Genomic DNA, 25,888 nt, shown 5'->3' with positions numbered 1-25,888 from the left:
TGAAAAGTAAAAAGGTTACGCTAAACTGTATCAAACCTTACTTGTACTGTGCACACTTCTGGTTGTCATATGATAAGAAGGATACTGAAACACTGAAGAGGATCAGAGAAGATTTACGAGAATGACACAGATACATACTATGCGGGTGAACACATGAGGATTGTCAGGTTTAGTCTCTTAGGAAAAATAAAGCAATAGGCTAACTAATTGAAGTCTTTACTCTTATGAGAAAAGAGTGGATACAAATAAAATGTTTCTTTCCTCTCTTGGGCAAAAAGCATAAATAGAGTCTAGCAATATAAGCCAGTCACCAAGAAATTTAATTGAAACTTATCCTTTATCTGTACTGTAGGAATTCTGTGATTCTATTCCATGATTCTAAACTTCATTCCCTGAACAGACAGTAGTTTTGAAAAACCATCTATCCTAAGAGATTCATTCAGAAAGTGGCCACAACTTTTATCACGTATGTTGTCCACTAGTATAAGTTGGAAGAATAGTGTAGATACTAGTGGGCTTACTGTATTTTCTTATTCATAATTTTCATACATACTACTGTATTTTAAGAGGGAAAAGAATTCGTTTATAGCCACTTATTTTTCTTTAACTATATCTAAACCGAATTTCCTAATAATCTGTTTAGCATTTTACAAAATGGAGTAACAATAAGAAGCATTTTATAAGATCGATCCATTTACTGAAAAGTCTATCATCACTTGTTACAGTTCTAGGTTTTCAACACTGAAATGTTCCACTTTATTTCCCAAAAAGGTAAATGAAAATTTCCCAAAAATGTTTGTAGACATAGTAGATGCTTTGAAGCAAGTAAAATGTGTTGAAAGAATCACCAATGTATTGAAATAGGGAATAAAGTTCAATATTGGCAGGAGCACAAACAATTAGTCACCAAACAGCAACTGTTATACATTTCACTCACTGGAAAATTATATAAAGTGGACAAACTTTAAATGGATTTTTGCTGCAGAACCTGTAGCAGCCCCTTGTTCCAAAGCTGTATTTTATCCTCACATTGTAAGATTATATTGAAGCCTCTTCACAACATAAACAGATCATGTATAATTTTGTCTTGAGAGCCAAACCTTTAACTCTTACACAGTAAGTTCATGTAATAAAATCTTTAGTGACCTGTCTAGGACTACTTCGTACACTTTTGGTGCAGATTGGCAAAATATATTCTGTAATATTTATGACTTCCTTACACATTAAAGCCACGCCATGGCTTGAACTTTCACCAAGTTGAGATAGTTCAGGAGCTCTTTAAAAATGGTGGTGTGGTTGGGGGGGGGGGGGGGGGGGGGGGAATGCCCAAGACCCGATTCTTCCACCCTGTTCCTGGTGTTTCAGATTTTTGGCAAGTCTTTTTAAGGGTGTGGATTGATTCGGGTTGCAACTCAGCACCCTGCACTCTTGCTCTGACTAGCTCTATTGCAGGGATAGGTATCTCCTAGACCTCTAGGTAAAAACAATCACTGCAGATGCTGGAAACCAGAGTTTAGATTAGAGTGATGCTGGAAAAGCACAGCAGTTCAGGCAGCATCCGAGGAGCAGTAAAATCGACGTTTCGGGCAAAAGCCTTTCATCAGGAATACAGGCAGACTGCCTGAAGGGTAGAAAGATAAATGGGGAGAAAGTAGCAAGGAGTACAATTGGTGAGTGGGGGAGGAGATGAAGGTGATAGGTCAGGGAGGAGGGTGGAGTGGATAGGTGGAAAGGAAGATAGGCAGGTAAGACAAATCATGGGGACGATGCTGAGCTGGAAGTTTGGAGCTGAGGTGAGGTGGGGGAAGGGGAAATGAGGAAACTGGAGAAGTACACATTGATGCCCTGGGGTTGAAGTGTTCCGTGGCGGAAGACAAGGCATTCTTCTTCCAGGCGTCAGGTGGTGAGGGAGCGGCGGTGAAGGAGGCCCAGGACCTCCATGTCCTCAGCTGCGTGGCAGGGGGAGTTGAAATGTTGGGCCACAGGGCGGTGTGGTTGATTGGTGCAGGTGTCCCGGAGATGTTCCCTAAAGCGCTCTGCTAGGAGGCGTCCAGTCTCCCCAATGTAGAGGAGACCGCATCGGGAGCAACGGATACAATAAATGATATTGGTGGATGTGCAGGTGAAACTTTGATGGATGTGGAAGGCTCCTTTGGGGCCTTGGATGGAGGTGAGGGAGGAGGTGTGCGTGCAGGTTTTGCAATTCCTGCGGTGGCAAGGGAAGGTGCCAGGACGGGAGGGTGGGTTGTTGGGGGACGTGGACCTAACCAGGTAGTCACGAAAGGAACGGTCTTTGCGGAAGGTGGAAAGGGGTGGGGAGGGAAATATATCCCTGGTGGTGGGGTCTTTTTGGAGGTGGCGGAAATGTCGGCGGATGATTTGGTTTATGCGAAGGTTGGTAGGGTGGAAGGTAAGCACCAGGGGGGTTCTGTCCTTGTTATGGTTGGAGGGGTGGGGACTGAGGGCGGAGGTTCGGGATGTGGACGAGATGAGTTGGAGGGCATCTTTAACCATGTGGGAAGGGAAATTGCGGTCTCTAAAGAAGGAGGCCATCTGGTGTGTTCTGTGGTGGAAATGGTCCTCCTGGGAGCAGATACAGGGGAGGCGGAGGAATTGGGAATACGGGATGGCATTTTTGCAAGAGGTAGGGTGGCAAAAGGTGTAAGCCAGGTAGCTGTGGGAGTCGGTGGGTTTGTAAAAAATGTCGGTGTCAAGTCGGTCATCATTAATGGAGATGGAGAGGTCCAGGAAGGGGAGGGAGGTGTCAGAGATGGTCCGGGTAAATTTAAGGTCAGGGTGGAATGTGTTGGTGAAGTTGATGAATTGCTCAACCTCCTCGCGGGAGCATGAGGTGGCGCCAATGCAGTCATCAATGTAGCGGAGGATGAGGTGGGGAATGGTGCCGGTGTAATTACGGAAGATACACTGTTCTACGTAGCCAACAAAGAGACAGGCATAGCTGGGGCCCATACGGGTGCCCATGGCTACCCCTTTGGTCTGGAGGAAGTGGGAGGATTTGAAGGAGAAATTGTTAAGGGTGAGGATAAGTTCGGCCAAACGAATGAGTGTGTCGGTGGAAGGGTACTGTCGGGGACGTCAGGAGAGGAAGAAACAGAGGCTTGGAGGCCCTAGTCATGGCAGATGGAGGTGTAGAGGGACTGGATATCCATGGTGAAGATGAGGCGTTGGGGACCAGGGAAACAGAAGTCTTGGAGGAGGTGGAGGGCGTGGGTGGTGTCTCGAATGTATGTGGGGAGTTCCTGGACTAGGGAGGATAGGACAGTGTCGAGGTAGGTAGAGATAAGTTCAGTGGGGCAGGAGCATGCTGAGACAATGGGTCGGCCAGGGTGGTCAGGCTTGTGGATCTTGGGAAGGAGGTAGAACCGGACAGTGCAGGGTTCCCGGACTATGAGGTTGGAAGCTGTGGGTGGGAGATCTCCTAAGGTGATGAGGTTCTGTATGGTCTGGGAGATGATGGTTTAGTGATGGGGTGTGGGGTCATGGTCGAGGGGGCGGTAGGAAGAGGTGTCCTCGAGTTGGCATCTGGCTTCAGCGGTGTAGAGGTCAGTGCGCCAGACTACCACTACGCCCCCTTTATCTGCTGGCTTGATGGGATTGGAGCAGAGGGAGTGGAGGGCAGCGCGTTGTGAGGGTGAGAGGTTGGAGTAGGGGAGGGGGTAGACAGGTTGAGGACGTTAATGTCCTGGCGGCAGTTGGAAATGAAGAGGTCAAAGGCGGGTAATAGGCCAGCACGGGGTGTCCAGGTGGATGCAATGTGTTCTGAAGTTTTCATGGAGTCAGGTCAGACTTTTAAAGAATTAGTTAACAGCACTCAAGTATCTCTCCAAAACCAGAAATCTGGAAATTTTACCTGCTTCAAGGATAAAAATACAGGCCAAAATGTCTATTTTCAAAACCTTAAAGAGAGAATCTTAAATGGATGGATCATAAACATCATTAATTAGAGCCTGATAAAGCAGCACCTGGTATTCATAGGTATACTGGAACTCGGCATCCACCATCTGAATATAACAGTTATTGTCTGGTTTCATGTAGAACCGAAGCTGTTTCTTCCAAGCCCAGTCTGAAGTGTTGCAAACCTGTGCTTGATTCAACTGCTTAACTACTTCAATGTTGTGAATGATGTCAAGAATTAGGGCTTTGAGCTTCAACTCCAGAACAGTAGTTTCTGAAAACACACAAACATATACAAAATAGAGCCTCAGAGACTCAGATACAAACATTCTCTTAAGAAATGAAGATGTAGATTGGCTAAATAACAAGGACTGGACTCATTTTGAATTGCTCAAGCATGGAGCTAGCAGCACAGAAGTAATGGGCCAAATAATCTCCTTTTGCATTGAAAACTTCCACAGTTCTGTTCTTAATGAGAATATTAGGTTAAACCAGCCTAAACACAATCTGTCCTTGTTAATTTGAATATAACAGTTAATTAATCTGCAACTCATATGAGCTTTGCAAAATATTCATCTCAGTCAGGAGGTTGATTATCAATTTTAAGACTGATGCCAAATTGAAACAGGTAGAAAATAAGGTGCAGAATGAGAATGAGAAATTGAGCTGTTTTATATTCTTCTGGACACTCCCCCACCCCAAAAACAAATAATTCTTCAATTGTGGCTTGTAATATTGTACATCAAAGATGTAAATGATCTCAGGTTTCAATGGCTGGCTATGAGCTGCCATTAGGGTGACAACATGTCAGAATCTGAGCTATCATGTGGGCTACAAACACTGTAGATGAACACCTGCTGCCCTAATTTCTGGAATCCCAAAGAATATATTCTATGTATCCTCTAGGGTGGCAGGGTGGCTCAGTAGTTAGCACTGCTGCCTCACAAACCCAGGGATACTAGTTCAATTCCATCCTCGAGTGACTGTGTGGAATTTACACATTTTCCAAGTGTCTGTGGGGGTTTACTCTGGGTGCTCCAGTTTCCTCTCACAGTGTCCAGGGATGTGCAAGCTCGGTGAATTAGCCATGGGAAATGCAGGGATAGGGGGTCTGGGTGGATGCTCTTCAGAGGGTTGGTGTGGATTCATCGGGCCAAATACCTGTTTCCACACTGTAGGGATTTTATGATGATTCCTATTTCATCATCAGGCACACAAGTACGTTGATGACTCTCAGTTCTACTTTACTTAGACCTCTCTCAATACTTTCATTGTCTCTAGTTTGTAACATGTTTGTCTGCCATCCAGTCCAAGCAGAAATTCCCTCCAGCTAAATAAGAAAAAGCAAAGTGATTGCCTTCAACTCCCCACCACAAACCCTGTCTCAGCTACTGACTCTTTTCCCTTTTTCTGGCAACTAACTAAGGCAGAACCAGTTCAGTCACAGCCTCAGTATCATCTTTGACCCAGAGACGCAATCCTAACCATACTTCTAGGCTACTGTCCATGTCCAGCTCTGGAATATCACCTAATTCCACTTCTGCCAGACCCTACCTGCTGTTGAATGCTTTGTCCATACATTTGTTACTACCCGGACTTCACTAATACACCCTTCAATCTTACCTAATTTAACATCAGCCAAAGCTCTGCTACCCATATACTAACTCAGGTCTAGTTCGCATATCCCTGCTGTGCTTGATAACTTACATTGGTTCCTATGTTGAGCAATCTATTGATTTTACCATTCTCCTTCACTTCCCAAATATTCATCTTAGTTAGGAGGTTGATTATCAATTTTAAGACTGATGCCAAATTGAAACAGGTAGAAAATAAGGTGCAGAATGAGAATGAGAAATTGAGCTTTTTATTTTCCCCCCCAGAATTTTTGTACTTAAATCAAGACTGTGGATGAAGTCTCCCACCAAATAATTCTGGCAAAGTTCACATAAACATTGGTTCGCAAATTATTGGTTCATAGGTACTGTCAATGACACCTTCTAACATTTTACTGGAGACTGGGATGTCGCTCATAGGATGTACTTGCCAGGTTTCAGTTATGTTTGTTTTAGTAGACTGATTGCACCTCGACACATAGATGCCAGTACAGTACTAGATTCAATGAAATAACAGGGCTCTCGGCATCAATCACTTTCATGTACAGGTATTCAGCAGTACAACCAGAATATTATCGGGGCCCATTACTTCTATTGTATCCAGAGCACCCAGCCATTTGTTAACGTAACTTTAAATTAAACAAATTGGACCGTAAAACCACAATATATAGGTAAACATTAATTGTATAAGAAGAACTAAATTCAAACAATTAAAGTCCAAATATTACATAAAACAAAACATTATGATCTTTAATCAGTTTTACAGTAAAGTAGACTGATAATGTAATTAATTGAAAAACTGATGATTAAAATTTGATTCTTTTAACCCCTCAAAAAATTGGTCACTAATAAATGCCCATACAAGTACGTCCACACATTCTGTAGATTCTTACCTGCATTTTCTGTTTCCTCACTATAAGAGTCTATACTTGTGTAGTTTTCCAATTTTGCCATCAGCTCTACATCTAGCTGCTGCAAGCTATGGTTCTTTATAGCATTTTCAACTTCTTCGGTAAATTGAATTTGTTCGGCCAAACATAAAATCTGAGAACAGATAAGTAATGAAATAATCATAAATACAGAAAAGTTAGAAAAATAAGTAAACTCCAAAACATCAGATATCATATATTTCTAATTATAAAATATAACTTTGGCTGCAAAATGGAAACAAATTTGTTAGCATAATTAATTAGAATTAAATTTCTCATAAAGGGCTAATTCTGGATGAATTCTCATATTTATTTTCTAAGTTGCATTGTTTGAAACGTGCAAGTTAAATATGTTTTCGGACAATCTTGACTTGCTGAAAGCAGTCTTTCTTTACAAAGATGAAATTTAAGACCCAGTTATTTGCAAAAACAAAAATTTATTGACAAAAGCAAAATGTTGGATATTGGATATCTGATATAAGCACAGAAAACGCTGGAGAAACTCAACAGCTCAGTCTGCATTTGCGAAGAGGAGAAACTGAGTTAACATTTTGATACTGATATGACTCTGGAATGAATCTGCAGAGATTTAATCTTTGGTGCTCCTTTAGTTGCTTTTGACAAAATATTACGAGATATACAAAGCTTGCAAGAGATGTAAATGAATAACTGTGACTCAATGCAAAAGGATCCAACTATATGACTGAGAAATTGGCTAACATGTCTTTACTCAGAGACCTTTCGGATCCTATTTACTTTATACATTGTATATTTTAAAAATGCATACATTTAAACAAAAACAGATATTCTTTGCAATGCCTTTAACTCCATATCATGAGTCTCGCTCCAGAATTTAATCTAGCATTTAAAGGTTGTAGGGTTAACAGAAATAATCTGCTCATCCATTTGCTGGCTGGATCATGAAATATTGCTTTTTCTGAAAACATCTTATAGATTGTCCAAATGTGTGTTAAATACAATTAAAGATCATAAGATCAGCAGCAGATGTAGGCCATTCACCGCAGGTCTATTACACCATTTAATGAGAACATGGTTGATCTGTTAATCCTCAATGACATTTCTCGCTTTTTTGCCATAAATCTTGATTCCTTTACTGATTAAAAAATCTGTCTCAGCCCTGATTATACTTAAAGACAAGCCTTGACAGCCCTCTGTTGTAAAGTATTCCACAATTCATTACTCTTTGAGAAAATAAATTCATCCTCAACTTTGCGTTAAATATTTGATCTCTTATTCTGCGATTACGTCCACTGGTCTTAGACTCTCCAACAAGGAGAAGCAATCTCTCCACATCTACCCTGTCAAGTCCCCCAAAGAATTGAGTTTGTTTCAATGAGGTAACTTCTCATTCTTCTACATTCCAACGAGTACAGGGCATACCAGGTTAACATCTCCTCAAATGACAAGCCCTCCACACGTGGTATCAGCCGAGTGAACCTTCTCTGAACTACCTTCAATGCCTGTATGTCTCTCTACAGATAAAGGGCCCAAAACTGTTCACAGTATTCCAACTCTGGTCTGACTAGTACTTTGTCTAGTTTTAACAAAACCTCCCTAATTTTGTAATACATTTGCTTTGAAATAAAGACTAACATTCCAAATTACTGTTATTTTGATATATTATAAACCAAATCTTAATTCTCTTCTATGATTTGTGCCATCAAAACCTTGTACTTTTCTGCTTCTATGTAATTATCTTGTGAATACATCTGTTAATTTTAGCCTAATGTTATGCTACTACTCACTTCCTTTTAAGAAGGTGTTGTGGACACGTCATGTAGTTTCTGGTTATTTAACTGTATAATAAACAATAATTACCTCATTCTCAGTACACAGTTCATGGGAGACTCATTCAGTTCATGAAAACTTTTATCACAGTAACCATGTTAAATTGTGTTTAAGCAGAAAGTTCAAACCATATCAATGGGTATAATGATGATGCTATAATCTAATCTGTCCACTTATTGTACATCAAATCATGGCAGAAAAACACTACTTGCTCAGAGCTGATGTTGTGTCCAAAAATCAGTTTTACATTTAATATTTTGTTTTAGTATTAGCTGTGCTGCAACCAGTTCACATTAGGCTTACTGTCAATTATGTACACTGATGGTCTTACCAAAGGACTAGTAATGGATATTACTATGTTTATTGAGAAATTATTTATTAAAGTATGGGGAAAACTATAATTAATTTATATTACAAATTTTCAACATAAGTTTTATTTATTTAAATTATTACAAAATAATATATTTTTCTGAAATTGTTGAAACCATCACCATTTTTATATCTGTCATCAAACTGCAACACCATTATTATACAAAGGTTTCAAGACACAGGCAGACCAGGACATTAAGGAGTAAACATGTCCAATACCTGTGATGGAAAACGTAATGGATCAATTGCACCTTGTGATTGTTTCCAAGCTGCAATGCACTCAACTAACAAGTGCTTCAAAGTTTCTTTCATTACTTCAGCCAAATTGTTCAGCCATACCTGATAAAAAGAATAGAATGCTGGTTAGATTCACAAATCTCAAGATTAATTAGATTGTGCATTATTTTTCATATACTGGTAGTCAAATAGCATCACCTCAACATCATCTATAACACGAATTTTGCTTTTTAAAGGCACAACTTCACCATCCAAAGACTTCATTGCAATAATGTGCTTGAAATCGTCATCAAAATCCACACTGTTAATACCTGGAAACAAACATAAATCAATAATATCACAAATGTTAAACATGTAAAAATTATCACATTTAGAAAACAATTTAATTCAAAACTGAACTTGTCAAAATTGCATTGGTGCAACAATCTCGAAATCTGTATTTTGAATAAATAGTAGTCACAGATGTATGTACAGGATAACCAAAGTTTATCCCATTGCTGCACACATACTAAGCATTTTAGAGGGGGTTGAATTTAATTGGGTGGGAAACAGACATTTAGCTTCCCAATGATGGATTGAAATCTTAGCATTAAAAACTCAGGAATTTCAAGGAGGACAACTTTCCCAACCTTAACATTCCCATTGCATTCATTAACAAGCCACAATGACTATGAACATCCCAGCTGACTGCAGTTACCTCAACTGGGTACAGTTTTATTATAGGAAAATTTTGTGTTTGCACACCAGACTACAGATAAGAGGCATGGACATGGCAGGATCAACATCTTCCTCTCAGCTCCAGTGAGTACAATTATCCTCAATGTCTTGGCTCTTTCTTTACCAAGCCATCTCCTTTCATAAATGGTTACAGTGTAAGTTAACGTAAGCCTCAGTAGGTCAACATTCAAAATGAGGCAGTCATACTAGCTGACACCAGTAAATCACAGGCAGAGGAACTTAATTCAAAAGGGGACTCAATTCAAAAGGAGACTGAATATAAAAGCTTCAGAGGAAAGTAAAATGGAATAGTAGGCGATGGAGCCTGAAGTGTAGCTGTAGGGGCTACTGGCGGGATACTGCGGAATGGAGGGAGGAAACGAGAATGCAAAAGGAAGAATCAAAGTGATAGTGGCAAAGAGGTATGGTAACCCTGAGAAGAAGGGCACCCAACTCTCAATAGCAGTAATTATGTTGGTGGGGAAGGTTTTCCATGTTTAGCCATGCAAAGGTATCCATAGGCCTATGTATTTGAAAGTTAAGGACATGGGGGTGAAAAAGTTTGCAGCCTGTAGAGTCCAAGGTTTCAATAATGAAGGGAGTCAAGAGTCAGATTGAGCTAATTACTACATTAATAGAAAACAATGTACACAATTTGCAAAGATCTTGTATGTGGCAGAATGAGGAAAAGAAAAACTAGTCAAGGATCACGAAGGATTCATTTCACCATGTTGAAGTGGCTATATCACAGATTTTCACCAAAGAAATGAGCAATCTAATAAAGGTCCAAAGGATAGTTTGACATTGTCAAAAGGAAAACATCTCATTCCTCACATTATTCACAGATCAGCTTTTCTATGCCAGATGTTGGACAAACATAATCCAGCAATTGGAGGAGGCCAAGAAGAAGGAAGAAAAGAAGGAAGAATACACAAAGCCAACAAACCAGTGACATAATGCACTTGTGGTTGAGATGGTGCACTGCAAACAGAGTATCAAAAGCGGGTAAACCCAGGCCTTGTAGATACCTGCTGATCAGTGAAAGGTAGTGCCAGAGATGTCTTTACTTGAGGGAAGCCATCACTTACAATTGCCACCTCCTGCAGGCAGATCTGCAACTGGGTGAGTTGAGAGTTAGTGGTTTTGCCTGTGGCATTGAAGAACACATTCACATAGAAATACCTAGCCAACAGCTCTTTTCAAACCTAATCTAAGGACATGCATGGTACCTGCCAAGTACTTTTGTGAGCTCACTGATGCTGTTTATAGAAAAACACAGAACTCACCCAGTTCACCAGTTCAGAAAGCTAAGAAGCCCAAATCATCAGATTTGCAACCATCGCTGGGTTCCCTTGGGAAAAATGGGCCATTGACTGCTCATTTATGACACTCAGAACCTCATGGATCATTCACTCCTGAACAGGAAGAGGTTTCACTCCCTCAAAATCCACCTCAGAGTCATAAAGCATGGAAACATACCATTCGGTCCAACCAGACTCAAATATGTTAGTATTGGCACAGTGGCTCAGTGGTTAGCACTGCTACCTCACAGCGCCAGGGACCTGGGTTCAATTTCCGCCTCGGGCAACTGTCTGTGTGGATTCTGCACATTTTCCCTGCATGGTTGAATGTCTGCATGGGTTTGCTCCGGTTTCCTCCCACAGTCCAAAGATATGCAGGTTAGGTGAATTGGCCATGCTAAATTGCCCGTAGTGTTAGGTGGTTAGTCAGGGGTAAAAGAAGGGGAATGGGTCTGGGTGGGTTGCTCTTTGGAGGGTCGGTGCGGACTTGTTGGGCCGAAGGGCCTGTTTCTACACTGTAGGGAATCTAATCTAATTGTATTGATATACAATATTAGATATTTAGTGAATGGGCAGTGATGGGGTTCCAACCTGGTAGAAAAGTGGTGATGAGTATTGTCCCTGTACATGTATAATCTGACCATGTCCTTGGAATGTTGTCACAAAGGGCTCTGTGTGGACAAGGAAAGGGGGTGAATGAAAGATCCTTAATGGAATTTGAGACATAATGGTGCAGGAGCAAGAAGAAAGACTGTAAATAGTCTGACTACAAGTCAATCAGTAAAGATCGCATTAGAAGAAGGATGACGAGGGAAGTTTGTGCATAATGTTCAAGCACAGAAGAGATCATTTGTAGCTTTGATTACATTGTTTCACTGATAAATTGGGAAAATTCAAAAATGGAATTGCAGGGAAAACTGGACATGAATTGGGATTGACTGTTTTGTTTCCTTCAAAATGTATTTTTATAAACATGTATTTTTAAACTCAATTGTATTAGATAGCTCAATATTCTTTCCCTGAATTTAATAATTGCAAACAGCTTCTTGTTAGATAAAATTGATAACCATGATGAGAAAAAAAAACATGTTCTGCTTGTTACTCAAAGAGCAGGTATTGATAATAAACTTTGTTAAACATTAGCACACCAGAGAATACAACCTTTTGTGGATTTTCATTTATTTATCCGGTGACTGCAATTACATATATCAATGCAGATGTTAAACAATAGTGTAATTCTGTTTTCAGTAGAAAGCACAATTGAATTTAATAACACTTCATTTTCAGAAACCTTTCAGTCAGTTTTCATATTCTTCAACAATGAAACCTTTTCACATCACTGATTTAAAGATGATCAAAACAAGATCACAAGCCAACTGAGAGGTATGATTAGATAGCAAGATAACATAATTAGAAAGTAAGCCATACCAGCAAAAAGCTTTCGGAGATGAGATTGAATAATAGAAGGATTTGTAGATTGCCCTAAGATTTCCAGTAAATCATCATCGCCAATGAAATAAAACCGTGGGAATGCTGACCGTTTTTCCTAGATGGAGAATTTTGAACATATCAAAATCCATTTATCAATCAGAGAATGGTACAGTAATTACTTCCCAAAAAGACACCCATTTTCCTATTTATGCATGCTGCTACATGGGAATACATATTCCTACATCCATTGAGTGACACTTCATACAATTAGATTTATGTTGCACAGAATAGCTTTCAAATAGCCTTATAAAATCTTTTAAAAATGAATCTTTATATAGGTAACTTGTCCATATTTCTAAGAAATACTCTATAACAGGTAACAGGAATAATGAAGCATTTGAGAGAATTATCAACAAAGGCCCTGGGAAATTCAGTTCATTAGCAAAATCTTTTATAGTACAATAGCATAGCCACAATGAGAGAGAAAGGCATAATTCAATGCGGTACAATTAGCTTAATCGACCTGGCTGAAAACGGACAAGATCAGGTTCCTACCTACTTTATAACAAATATGACTTAATTCTGCACTGCAGTTAATAAATATTACAAATTAGGCAAACCAAAATTTGTTCTTAGTTTGGAGCTGCTAAGACAATGCTTTCTAAAATTATTCTCATTTTGAATTCATTTTGTAGCTTGAAAATTGCGATTACACCAGACTACTCAAGTTAAGAGTGGGAAGGGGGATAGAATTGTGTCAGTTGGGAGTTGGGGGGGGGGGGGAAATTGGTTAGGGGGGTGGAGTTTGGATAACTGATATTAAATACCAAGGGAAGCATTGAGCAGCAGAGATTGCCTTCTCACAGGCATTTCTTTTGCGAGAGCATTCAGATCTCAAAATATTGATCTGTCTGGCAACACCTGTGGAGAGAAAAATTGAGTTAAGTGTCCAAGACTAAAGACTCTCATTTGATTCAAAAGAATAGCCTTTGGACTCAAAACATTAACCATTTCTCTCTCCACAGATACCTGCTGAGTTTCTTCAGCATTTGTTTTAGATTAATTTAGATTCCCGACAGTGTGGAAACAGGCCCTTCAGCCCAACAAGTCCACACCAACCCTCTGAAGAGTAACCCACCCAGACCCATTCCCCTACCCAATATTTACCCCTGGCGTGGCAATTTAGCATGGCCAATTCACCTGACATGCACATCCTTTGGATTGTGGGAGGAAACCGGAGCACCCAGAGGAAACCCATACAGACAAGGGGAGAATGTGCAAATTCCACACAGTGCCCAAGGTGGGAAACGAACCCGAGTCCCTAGTGCTGCGAGGCAGCAGTGCTAACCACTGAGCCACCGTGCCGCCCTTTCTATTGTTATTTTGGATTTCCAGCATCCACAGAATGGTCTTTTATCTCAAAATCTGTTAGGCTATATCCATTATTAGAATAAAAGAGGAACATTTTAAAAATACCTCACTGGTAAGAACCTGATTTTGGCATTCAGTTTGAGTCCACAGCAACCATTGTTACTTCAAAATAAAAAGCAAATCTAAAGTACTGTCACAGAACCCCACTAGGGTGGCAGCCCACAGGGTGAAAAGCCTAAAACGTGGTATTAAGTATCTGCAGGTCAAACACTAGGCTAGCCAAAACAAATATTGCTTTAAATATTAGAAATATGAAGATTTTAAATAATTGTTTTGATCCTTTATGTTAATACAAGCTGATCGACATTTTATTTATTCTTTTTGGGCTCTCTCTTACCTCCAGAAATTCATTGAGTGACTTCTGACATCTTTGCAGTTGGTCTAATATAGTAATAAGTGAATGTCTGATGCCTGCTCGCATGCAGAGTGAAGTTACTCGGTTATCTCTTTCAACATCTGCCATGATCGATCTGGTAAAGACAATGCAATGCTGGATTTATTCAGGTTATTTTAACCATCCATGCCGAGATTAATGCTTCTGTATGAAATGCTTGTTTTCTGACAGAGAAACCACCACAAAGACATATTTACCAGATTATACAAAAATGAGCAAAATAAATACAATATTGCAGAACTACAGAAGTTCACAACACAAGAATGTTGATCCATTTGATCTATGCTGATTCTTTTCCACTGCTCAGTATTGTTTTCATGACGTTAGTTTGTCTCAAATTATCCAGTGGTGTCTGCTTAAGACCATCTATGCCTTCCTTTCGTCTTTTACAATCTACCTTGTTATTTAGCAAACCCTCTATGTTGGGTCATCAGCAATTTTAAAGATTGTGCTCATTATATCCAAGTTTAAAACATTTGTTTATACCAAGAGCAAAAATGAACCCTACACTAAACATAATATACTTCCTCCAATCTCCTTTCAATCAATGTAACATATAAATATATTAAATTCTGTTTCTTGTCCGAACAGGTTTGTTACTGCACTTATACACTCAATGGAAAACTGATGAAGAGCACTGATGAACAGAAAGACCTAAAGATCAAAATTATCTCAAAAATGTGTTTTTTACAAGAGAGTCAATTGAGGACACAATTAAAGAATTAATGATATATTTAAATAAAACATAGGTTGGTCATAGTTTGAATGATGCCTGGAAACTATAACCATGAAAAGTTTTGTGAGATACTGCAGTACTTCAGATGAGAGGAAGTCAATATGTAACTTGTAGAGCTGTATCAAAGTGTTTTCCCTTTAAATTTTGACTATCTAGATATAAAGCTGAGCACTCGATTAGCCATTTTGATTATTTTGTACAGGAGCGCTATGGTTTAGTAAATTATTTGCAGGATCCCTAAATCCCTTTGGACTATTATTGTTCCTCTTTTTTCAACATTGTAAAAAGATACTAGGATTAACTTTCTTTCCCACATCAGATACCAGATTGACAAGTACATGGGGTCAGATTTTTGCTCCCAATTCAGGTATTAAAGTGAGAAAAGTTTACAGCTTAGTATACCTGCATTATGAAAAAGTGCCTCAAATGGCACCGTAAGGGACCTCACTTTTTTTTCTTTTAGAGTTATACACTGAAATGGGAATTGAACTGCTATTTAACTCAAGTACCAAGAAAGTTTTGCAATTTAGAAAAATCAAGTGTTGTAGACTTCTAGCTGTGCATGGCAATGTTGCTTTTCAAAGCAGTGGCGGGGTGCTTTAAGGGCACCAAGAATCATTTAATTAAGGAAAGAATGTCTAATGATAGCCTTCAGATTGGCTGAGATGGGTTTGTTACAAAGCTGCAATTGCAAGATAGCCACAGACATCCAGAAACTTTGAATGAAAAAAAAATATTTTCACCTACTTGGAGAGAGGGGTGATAAAGACAAAAAAAAAGAAAGCTTGCAAGAAAGAATTCCAACAAGATGTAGATCCACTGAATCAAAAGAACCTGTGAGAGATAATTTAACCCACCCTCATAATCTGGATTAGTGATCCTCACATTTTTCTTCCCTGTCTTTATGATCTTTTTCTACTCATTGTAAAGATATTTATCTTCTGTATTTTTGATTGTGGACTGAAATAGGAGAAGGAATGTTTTAAAAACTAAGGATTGTGGAAGAAATTACTGCATGTTTTAAAAGCAATTTCATAGCACTTATTGAAAATGTTGTTTATACTCCTATTTGTTCAAGTAGTGGTGGAAGTTTAGTAACAAACGAACTCGCATGAGAGAGCATTGACAAAGTGAGATTCGACCGGCCTAAAGTAGTTGATTGGTCTGTGGAGCTGTGACCGGTTATCAATGACAAAGGCTTTCTCTGCCTGCCAACAACTATGTGAATGGCTCTCGGATAGCTGAACAGCTTGTGGGTGTGAGCAAGATATCCAGAAACTATCAGAACTCCAGGCAAAAAGGTGGGATATTTTTCTCTGCAGCAAAAAAGACCTAAAGCCTGAACAAAGCCAGGTTATTTTCCCACCAATGGCTGCAACCTGTTCTTTTTAACTAACAAGTAAGAGACTTTATGAATTGTGAACCAGTCACTCTGTGCCTCCTGTAAGCAAGTGAAAGTATCTGAAGAGAGATCAATGAGCAGCAAATCCCAGCAAGCCAAAAGGGGCACCTCAGTGAAATCAGTATACAAGAACCATTGAACTGACTTTCAGTTTTTGCTTCATCCATAATGCACTTTTTTGTCTATTTGTACCTGACTGTATGAGAGAGTTGGGTGAGTTTTATAAAGGGATTAGAGTTTTAACTCGTAACATTATATGCTGACAGTTTGCAACTGTTTAACTGTAGCTAAAATCTATTTATTTGTAATAAATAGTAATTCTTAAGTACAGGAACTTGGTTCATGCTTTCTTTAAGTCTGGGTCTAAAAAGACAGACTTTTATAAAATCTTTCACTTTTGTTACAACATTGGGAGTAGCAGGGGCATGATTTATAGTTTGCTACCCCAATGAGGTGTAACAAAACATTATCTGTGTCAACCCATTTGTCTTTTGTCTATCTTCGTTGTGAATGACTGTGTGCATTTGCTGTTTTCAAAGTTATGTAGTTTGTCACATAATAGTACATGAGTAATTATTTCTTTTCACTGTCATTTGTTAAAGTTAAGCATGTTACAAAAAATGTTTCTGTCAATGAGGATACCTGGTGTGAATTACTTTTGTCCTAAATAGCAGTCAGTCAGTCAAGTCATCTTGGTGATATAATTGGGGATGTTTTACATTCTGTGATGGCCTGTAGACCATAAGCATAATCGTCAGTAGTGCACTTTTCCCAGTCAAGGCGTGACAGTATAATTTTCCCACCTGGGGCACATGCGGGATGGAGTCAGGTCTAATTGAGAGATGGCACAGGCGCAGCAGAATGTCAAAGTGATCTGTTAAACGGTCAGCCTTAATTCATTTCAACTTCGTTCCAGTTGCTTAGTTAGGTATTAAGCCTTCTGTGAATATCCAGCCCATAATTTCCTGTTTTTCTCTTAAATAAGGCAAATTTCCAGACTCAAGGGATAATTCTTAAGTTAAATGCGTTTTGACAGATTATGACTAAATGAGCTGCGATTTCCCCAAGTACATCCTTTAAAGCCCAGAGTTTTGTCAGTGTTTAAACTTAAAAATGTTGTTTATATGCTGTCATTATCTTTCATCTCCAGGCTCTGTATAAATAACCTACACTTTGCTAAATGCCCACTAATTGCACATCAAAGTAATGAATTTGGCGAATTTTGTCTATAATTAAATAGTCTATCGTTGATTCTGCACATCAACTCTCTTGAAATTCTCCACTGTCTTTAAATTATCAGCCTGCTTATCTGATTTCCTGTATTGACTCCCCAAAATTTCATCCAATCAAATATGAGAAAAAAACAAAGACATGAGACAGTATTTTACAGTATCCTGCAAGTGGAAAGGCTACACCGAAATGTCTTCTGGCTCCCAAAAGTATTTCTGGGACCAGAGAGCTGCTAGTAAACCAGAAGAGGATGAAAGTCTCACCCCAAAATGATTAATGCCCAAATGGCTGTGCAGCAGCCTGCCAGTAATCAGTGAGTTTTTTTGGTGGTGGGGCATAAAACCCAGCTGACCATGAAATCCTTCCTATTGTCCTTAGTTCCTGCTTCAATGTCTGTTGCCACTCTTCTTCCAAGCAATTGTCTGAGACTGTTTGCAAATTGAAGTGATATGACACTGATATGGGCTTCTGACCACTGATTTGCATTATTATGAATGTCACCTATTTCTACTCCCATAACTTCACCCTTACCTCAGCTCATTGATTGCTGTAACCCTCATCCATGCTATTGCTATCTCAAGACTTGACTATACCAACATACTTCTGACTGACTTGAACATGCTATTCTTGAACTCCTACAAAACTGCTGCTCTTACTTTATTTTGCACTAAGTTCCATTATGACAATGGAACGAGGACATGCCACAACCCAAAGGACTAGCCACACTACCATACATCAAGAGCATTTCCGAACTGACAGCCAGACTACTGCGACCACTAGGACTCATAACAGCACACAAACCAACAGCCACTCTCAGACAACAACTCACCAGAATGAAGGACCCAATACCCAGCATGAGCAAAACCAATGTAGTGTACAAAATCCCATGCAAGGACTGCACAAAACACTACATAGGACAAACAGGAAGACAGCTAACGATCCAAATCCATGAACACCAACTAGCCACGAAACGACACGACCAGCTATCCTTAGTAGCCACACACTCAGATGACAAGCAACATGAATTCGACTGGGATAACACTACTATTATAGGACAAGTCAAACAGAGAACAGCCAGGGAATTCCTAGAGGCATGGCACTCATCCACAGATTCAATCAATAAGCACATCGATCTGGACCCAATATGCCGGCCACTGCAACGGACAGCTGGCAGATTCAAACCACTACAAATGCCGGAGGAAAGATCACAGAAGCGCTTCACAGGAGGCTCCCAAGCACTGAGGATGTCACCTAGACAGGGGACGAAACGTCGGCAAAACAAGTTCCCAGCTCGGCGAACAGAACCACAACGAGCACCTGAGCTACAAATCTTCTCACAAACTTTGAAGATTTATCCTAGGCTGCTCTGGGAAGCGAGAAAGGAGGTTACTAAGCCGCTGGCAAGAATATTTGCCTCCTCACTCTCCACAGGGGTAGTACCGGAGGATTGGAAGGAGGCAAATGTTGTTCCTCTTTTCAAGAAGGGTAACAGGGAAATCCCTGGCAATTACAGACCAGTCAGTCTTACGTCCGTGGTCAGCAAAGTTTTGGAAAGAATTCTGAGGGATAGGAATAATGACTATTTGGCAAAGCATAGTGTGATTAAAGGCAGTCAGCATGGCTTTGTGAGGGGCAGGTCATGCCTCACAAATCTTATTGAGTTCTTCAAGAAGGCGTCAAGACAGGTCGATGACGGTTGAGCAGTGGATGTGGTGTATATGGACTTCAGCAAGGCATTTGATAGGGTTCCCCATGGTAGGCTCAGTCATAAAGTCAGGAAGTATTCGATACAGGGAAATTTGGCTATCTGGATTCAGAATTGGCTGGCTGACAGAAGGCAGAGTGTGGGTTGTACATGCAAAGTATTCTGCCTAGTGTTGAGTGGGGTATCGCAGGGCTCTGTTCTTGGGCGTCTGCTCTTTGTAGTTTTTATAAATGACTTGGATGAGGAGATTGAGGGGTGGGTTAATGAATTTGCAGATGATACAAAGGTTGAAGGTGTCATCGATAGTATAGAGGGTTACTGCAGGCTGCAGCACGACATTGACAGGATGCAGAGCTGGGCTGAGAAATGGCACTTGCAGTTCAACCTGGATAAATGCAAAGTGATCCATTTTGGAAGGTGGAACTCGAATGCTGAATATAGGATTAAAGACAGAATTCTTGGCAGTGTGGAAGAACAGAGGGATCTGGGTATGCAAGTACATAGATCCCTCAAAGTTGCCACCCAAGTGGATAGAGCTGTTAAGAAAGCATATGGTGTTTTGGCTTTCATTAACAGGGGAATCAAGTTTAAGAGCTGCGAGGTTTTGCTGCAGCTCTACAAGTCCCTGGTGAGACCACACTTAGGATACTGTGTCCAGTTCTGGTCGCCCTACTATAGGAAAGATACAGAGGCTATGAAGAGGGTGCAAAGAAGGTTTACCAGGATGCTGCCTGGACTGGAAGGGTTGCCTTATGAAGAAAGGTTGAATAAGCTCGGACTTTTCTCTCTGGAGAGAAGGAGGAAGAGAGGAGACCTGATAGAGGTGTACAAAATTATGAGAGGAATTGTTAGAGTCAATAGCCAAAGACTTTTCCCCTGGGCAGGATTGACTGATACGAGAAGCCATAGTTTAAAGAAATTAGGAGAAAGGTATAAAGGAGACATCTGAGGTAGGTTCTTTACGCAGAGAGTTGTGAATGCATGGAATGCGTTGCCAGCTGTGTTGGTGGAAGCAGTGTCCTTGGGGACATTTAAGCAACTGCTGGACATGCACATTTATAGCAGTGAGTTGAGGGGTACATAGGTTAAGTTACTATATTTTACATTCATATTAAATCTCAGCACAACATCGTGGGCCAAAGGACCTGTTCTGTGCTGTACTTTTCTATGTTCTATGTTCTAAAAGGACAAAGTAGTATTTTTTCCAGTGTGATGACATCCATTAATCTTTGTTAAACACAGGTTGAATTGAACTTTAGCCGATTGAAAGAGATATTCAGTTTGGCAAAATTGACATATGGATAAAAAATTATTTAAATGTGGCACACACAGTAGGTTAAACATTTTTGCTGAAACTAGACACACATCTCCTTGATGGAGAGACATTCTGTTCGTTGTGTTCAGATTACCTACTTCCAAATTTAAATGTGGCAGAATAAAAGTTGAAACTATACAGACCTGTTAGCTGACATCAGTAGTTGGGAAAATACTAGAATATATTATACAGAATGCAATAACTGGGCATTTAGAAGATAATAGCCTTTTTGGGCAGTCAACACAAATGAAAGAAAGGAAAATCACATGGGACACAATTGTAAAGTTTTTTTTGTAACTAGCTGAATAGATAGGGGGAAACAAGTGGATATGATATAACTGAATTTTCAGAAGGCTTTTAATCAAAGTTCCACACAAGTTAAACAAGATTTGAGCACATGAGATAGGGAGTAACATACTGCTCTGGATTGAGGATCACTTACAGCAAAGAAGAGTCAAAATTAATAGTCATTCTTGGTTAACAGTCTATGAGTATTCAGAGTCAAAAGGTGTGGCGCTGGAAAAGCACAGCCAGTCAGGCAGCATCCAAGGAACAGTAGAGTCGACATTTCGAGCATAAGTTCTTCATCAGGAATGTGTGTGTGTGTGTGTGTGTGTGTGTGTGTGTGTTGGGGGGGCGGCAAGGGGGCTGGGAGGAGGGTAGGTCTGGGGGTAAAGTCGCTGGTAATGTGATAGGTCGGAGCAGAGGGTGGAGCGGATAGGTGGGAAGGTAGATGCACAGGTAGGACAGTTCAAGAGGGTGATGCCAAGTTGGAGGGATCTGGAATAAGGTGGGGGGAGGGGAGATGAGGAAACTGGTGAAATCAACATTGATCCCGTGTGGTTGGAAGGTCCCAAGGCAGAAGATGAGGCGTTCTTCCGCCTGTCATCGGGTGGCTAGAATTTGGCTGTGGAGGAGGTTCAGGACTTGCATGTCCTTGGAATGGGAGGGGGAGTTAAAGTGTTTGGCCACAGGGCAGTGAGATTGTTTAGTGCATGCGTCCCAGAGATGTTCTCTGAAACGTTCGACAAGTTGGCATCTTGTCACCCCAATCGGGGAAATTGCTGATTGTGGTTTCCATAACAGCAGTGCAGCAGAGTTTCAGGATATCAATTCCTGGCACAGCAGGGCAGTCTTATGAGGCGAGATTGAAGAAATTGGACCTGTATTCTCTGGAGTTTAGAAGAATGAGAGGTGATCTTATTGAACCTTACAAATCCATAAAGGTCTTTGCAGAAGGAATGTTCCCATGTTGCAAAGTTTCAGAATCTTTGGAATTCTCTATACCAGAGGGCTGCAGATGCGTAGTCACTGGATATGCTCAAGACAAAGATCAATTGATTTCTTAGATATTAATAACATATTAAGGGATATAGAGGTAAGGTGAAATCAGGCATTGTGGTAGATGATCAGCCATGATCTGGAATAGCAGAGTAGGTTGAAAGGTCTGGATGGCCTATTTCCTGTATCAATGTTTCTGTTTTAAACTGATTCAATTGTAGTTAACTTGGCATATTTTCTATCCTGTCTCCGAGTAACATCATTTCTAAACAGACACAGTTAGTTGAACAAGCACTGAAAACAGTCACAGTCTTTTTAACCCAAGTCAGATACACCCAAAGCATTCACACATAGGTTTCCATGACCCTTTACATTGATTTGAAATCTGATTTGTCTTGGAACTGCCCTACCCACAAAGTAGCCTTCACCCCCAGTTCAATGCACAAGCATTGAAGAACTTTTTTTCTGTTGAAAAGTGTCCATATCTAATAATAATACGTAATTTACTAAGAAATTGGCTGAGCCTACACCAATGGGAAAATAGCAAATAGTTCAGTGCAGATGTTTTTTAAACATAATTTTAAATTATTTTGGAACACATTAGTCAAAAATGGAGGCCTGAACACTTTCTAAAAATACTTTTTTTTGACATAAACCTATTTTCAGCTATTTCAATAAATGTCTACAAGTTTATCACTTCTACAAACTTAACGAATACTTTTTACTGTGAGGATCTTATTCTTATGGTTACACATGAACTGAATTTTGAGCACATTTTAGTCAAAATGTCCTTGCTGCATCTAAAGTAGAAACTTTATTCCCTAGTATTCCATGTTAATAAGGCAAATTTTATTGATTAAAAACCTGCATGAATAGTATTTTTTAATGTTGTCTAAAACTGACCTGAAATCATCATCAACTCTCTTAAAGCGCCCCTGTTCTTTCGGGAGGGCTCCACGACCAAATATTGGTTCCAAATAGACCCATTTTCTTTGAATTTGATTTAAATTGTGTAGATATTCATCAAGATCCGCTAATCTGATTTCCCAAAGGGACACTTTGTCCTCAAATCCTTTATAGTATGGTGAGTCCTTCAAAGTCTGGAGTAGGCATTGGTTATCGCCAACCTGGTTGACAATGTCTTTCCAATCTTTAATCAGCTTGATGGTTACTTTATGGCTATCTTGATAATCAGTCATCATAAATACGGATGCAGCACCCCACATGTCAAGCTCCCGCAATGCTTCTCTAATGGAGACTTCCCCTTGTGCTCGACTGTTAAGTTCCTGAAAGAAAAATTACAAACAATACTCATTATTCAAAGATTTTACTCAATTACAAGTTCCTAGCAACACTGATAAATAACTAGAGGAGCTTGAAATGAGTTAGCATATTGTCACAGTAAAATAAAATTTATTTATGTTTAAGCAAACAATTACAGGCATCTACTTAGAAGTCACTGTAGAGAATACTGCAAATTCTTTAGGAATTTAGGAGAGTAATAAAGAATAATACTTCATAATAACAGAGCTTTATAACATGCAACACAGAATGTGTTAACATGAGTTACTTGGTATTATGAATGAAATCTTGGACTGCATACAATTTACACATGCAATGGTTAAAGTAGTTGTTGCTCCAGACACTGATATCTTTGTAAAGAATGACAAAAATAATCTGTGTTTGTATAGTTCGTAATTACTTATGGATTAAAACAGTAGTGGGTTGTCATTGAGGCAATTTACAAAAAAAAAATTAATTCTCCCATAGTTATTGTGAAAGTGTTCAGAGCACAGCAAAGAAACAGCAAAGAGAAAGAAAGGAAACAGAAGAGTGAAGTGTAACGAGTATTTGAAATGAGAGGACAGCAGGGAGGAAAATACATAAATGACCTGGTGAGGGACTGAAGAATTTAGTGGGCCAAACTAAGGGCAAGCAGTTGAGAAAGGGACCCTATGTACACAGCTTAATCATTGTCATTATATTTAGTCTTAAAGCATGATAATCAATGATCAAGTCACTGAAGAGGAAAATTGTAAAAAGGCTTTACCATAAAGATAAGAAAAGTGCATAATACTATTCCAGTCAGCCCTGACTTTGTTCCAATAGCCAGCTTCCATTCAAAATTATTTTTTCTCAAATGCCTTTTCTTCCTGTATCTTAGTAGGCATTTTGATATGTTACATTGATAGATTGTCATCTGAAAATGTGAGTAAGAAGCTCAGGGAAGAAATTGGCATGCGTTGCATCTGTTCTTCAGGTGTAAAATGGGAACAAAGGCAAACCAATTCAGCAGTGAAGAACAGCCTGCTTTCAAACTCTGCAGATGTCAATCATACTACTAAATTCATGAGATCCTCTTTTAGATCCTCTTTCCATGCATAAAATAAATGTTAGCCTATTAATTTTGTAAACGAGGCACTCATACTTATTGAAGGATAAATTAACCAGCAAGTGAGACCCTATCCTTGCAAATTGTGCTCATAGCCTCCAGAATTGCTAACTCCAGGCAGGTTTTAAAAAACAATTTTTAGAAGATATCTTGAGGATACAAGGAACAGGAGTGCACCCCCATCACCACAGGATTCGTTGTCACATTTCCCTCTCCACACCTCATATATCCTGCTCCAATCACTCATTTTGGTAGATACTCAATGAAACTGAAGTCTTAATTCAGCCAAGTACCTTGTGCAGACATGATTAACAGTGGGTTCTCAGGCCAATTATGCTAATGAGGCGTGAGCAGTAATTTCCAATGATCCTCTCAACTCTTATTTCAGGAAATATTAGTCATGCAGTCTGGGCTTAAAAGGTGAATTTGACTTGAATGAGAATATACAAGACATGGTTAATAAGTTTGCCAAAGACACCAAAATTGGTAGTTTGAGAAAACCTTCTTCACTGTTTAGTAAGACTACAAAGAGATCTTGATCACAGGCAGCAAAAAATCAGAATGGTGTGTTGCTTCCCTGGTGCCAGGATCAAGGATGTTTCAAAGAGGGTGCAGAATGTTCTGAAGGGGAACTGGGGCCAGCAGGAGGTCATTGTACATTTTGGAACCAATGACATAGGAAGGGAAAAGGGGAGATTCTGAAGGGAAATTACAGAGAGTTAGGCAGGAATTTAAAAAGGAGGTCCTCGAGAGTAGTAATATCTGGATTACTCCCGGTGCTATGAGCTAGTGAGGGCAGGAACAGGAGGATAGAGCAGAAGAATGCATGGCTGAGGAGCTGGTGGGAGAAGGATTCACATTTTTGAATCATTGGAAGCTCTTTTGGGGTAGATGTGACCAGTACAAGAAGGACAGATTGCACCTAAATTGGAAGGGGACTAATATACTGGCAGGGAGATTTGCTAGAGCTGCTCGGGAGGATTTAAACTAGTAAGGTGGGACCCAGGGAGATAGTGAGGAAAGAGATCAATCTGAGACTGGTAGTTGAGAACAAAGGCAAGTCAAACAGTCAGGAACAAAGCAGAAAACAAGGTAGGACTGGTAAATTAAACTGCATTTATTTCAATGCAAGAGGCCTACAGGGAAGGCAGATGAATCAGGGCATGGTTAGGAACATGGGACTGCGAAATCATTTCAATTACAGAAACATGGCTCAGGGATGGACATGACTGGCAGCTCAATGTTCCAGGAAGGACAGAAAGCGATGCAAGATAGGAGGAGTGTGGCATTTTTGATAAGGGATAACATTACAGCGGTACTCAGGGAGGATATTCCCAGAAATACATCCAGGGAAGTTATTTGGTTGGAAATGAGAAATAAGAAAGGGATGATCACCTTATTGGGATTGTATTATAGGCCCCCTAATAGTCAGCGGGAAGTTGAGAAACAAACTTGTAAGGAGATCACAGTTATCTGTAAGAATAATAGGGTGGTAATGGTAGGGGATTTTAACTTTCCAAACATAGACTGGAACTGCCATAGTGTTAAGGGTTCAGATGGAGAGGAATTTTTTAAGTGTGTAAAGGAAAATTTTCTGATTCAGTATGTGGATGTACCTATGAGAGAAGGTGCAAAACTTGACCTACTCTTGGGAAATGAGGCAGGGCAGGTGACTGAGGTA

At 39.8% G+C, this 25,888-nt stretch overlaps 1 protein-coding gene across 3 annotated transcripts in view; it reads right to left on the bottom strand.

Annotated features, from left to right (window-relative positions):
* dync2h1 (dynein cytoplasmic 2 heavy chain 1) overlaps nt 1-25,888 on the bottom strand; it is a 565,214-nt gene that overhangs the window by 446,451 nt on the left and 92,875 nt on the right. For all 3 annotated transcript variants that reach the window (XM_043691805.2, XM_043691808.2, XM_043691806.2), the window contains exons 27-33: nt 22,719-23,101; nt 14,090-14,222; nt 12,319-12,436; nt 9,071-9,183; nt 8,855-8,974; nt 6,422-6,572; nt 3,984-4,189 (exon numbers count right to left, since the gene is read on the bottom strand). In XM_043691805.2, coding sequence (XP_043547740.2) covers nt 3,984-4,189; nt 6,422-6,572; nt 8,855-8,974; nt 9,071-9,183; nt 12,319-12,436; nt 14,090-14,222; nt 22,719-23,101 — 1,224 coding nt within the window. The remainder of the gene's footprint in view (nt 1-3,983; nt 4,190-6,421; nt 6,573-8,854; nt 8,975-9,070; nt 9,184-12,318; nt 12,437-14,089; nt 14,223-22,718; nt 23,102-25,888) is intronic.

The sequence above is a fragment of the Chiloscyllium plagiosum genome, unplaced genomic scaffold (assembly GCF_037043375.1).
Source record: "Chiloscyllium plagiosum isolate Xiang-an unplaced genomic scaffold, Cpla_swu_hap1 HiC_scaffold_6, whole genome shotgun sequence".
NCBI lineage: Eukaryota > Metazoa > Chordata > Chondrichthyes > Orectolobiformes > Hemiscylliidae > Chiloscyllium > Chiloscyllium plagiosum.
This window is presented reverse-complemented; position numbering and strand designations above follow the sequence as displayed.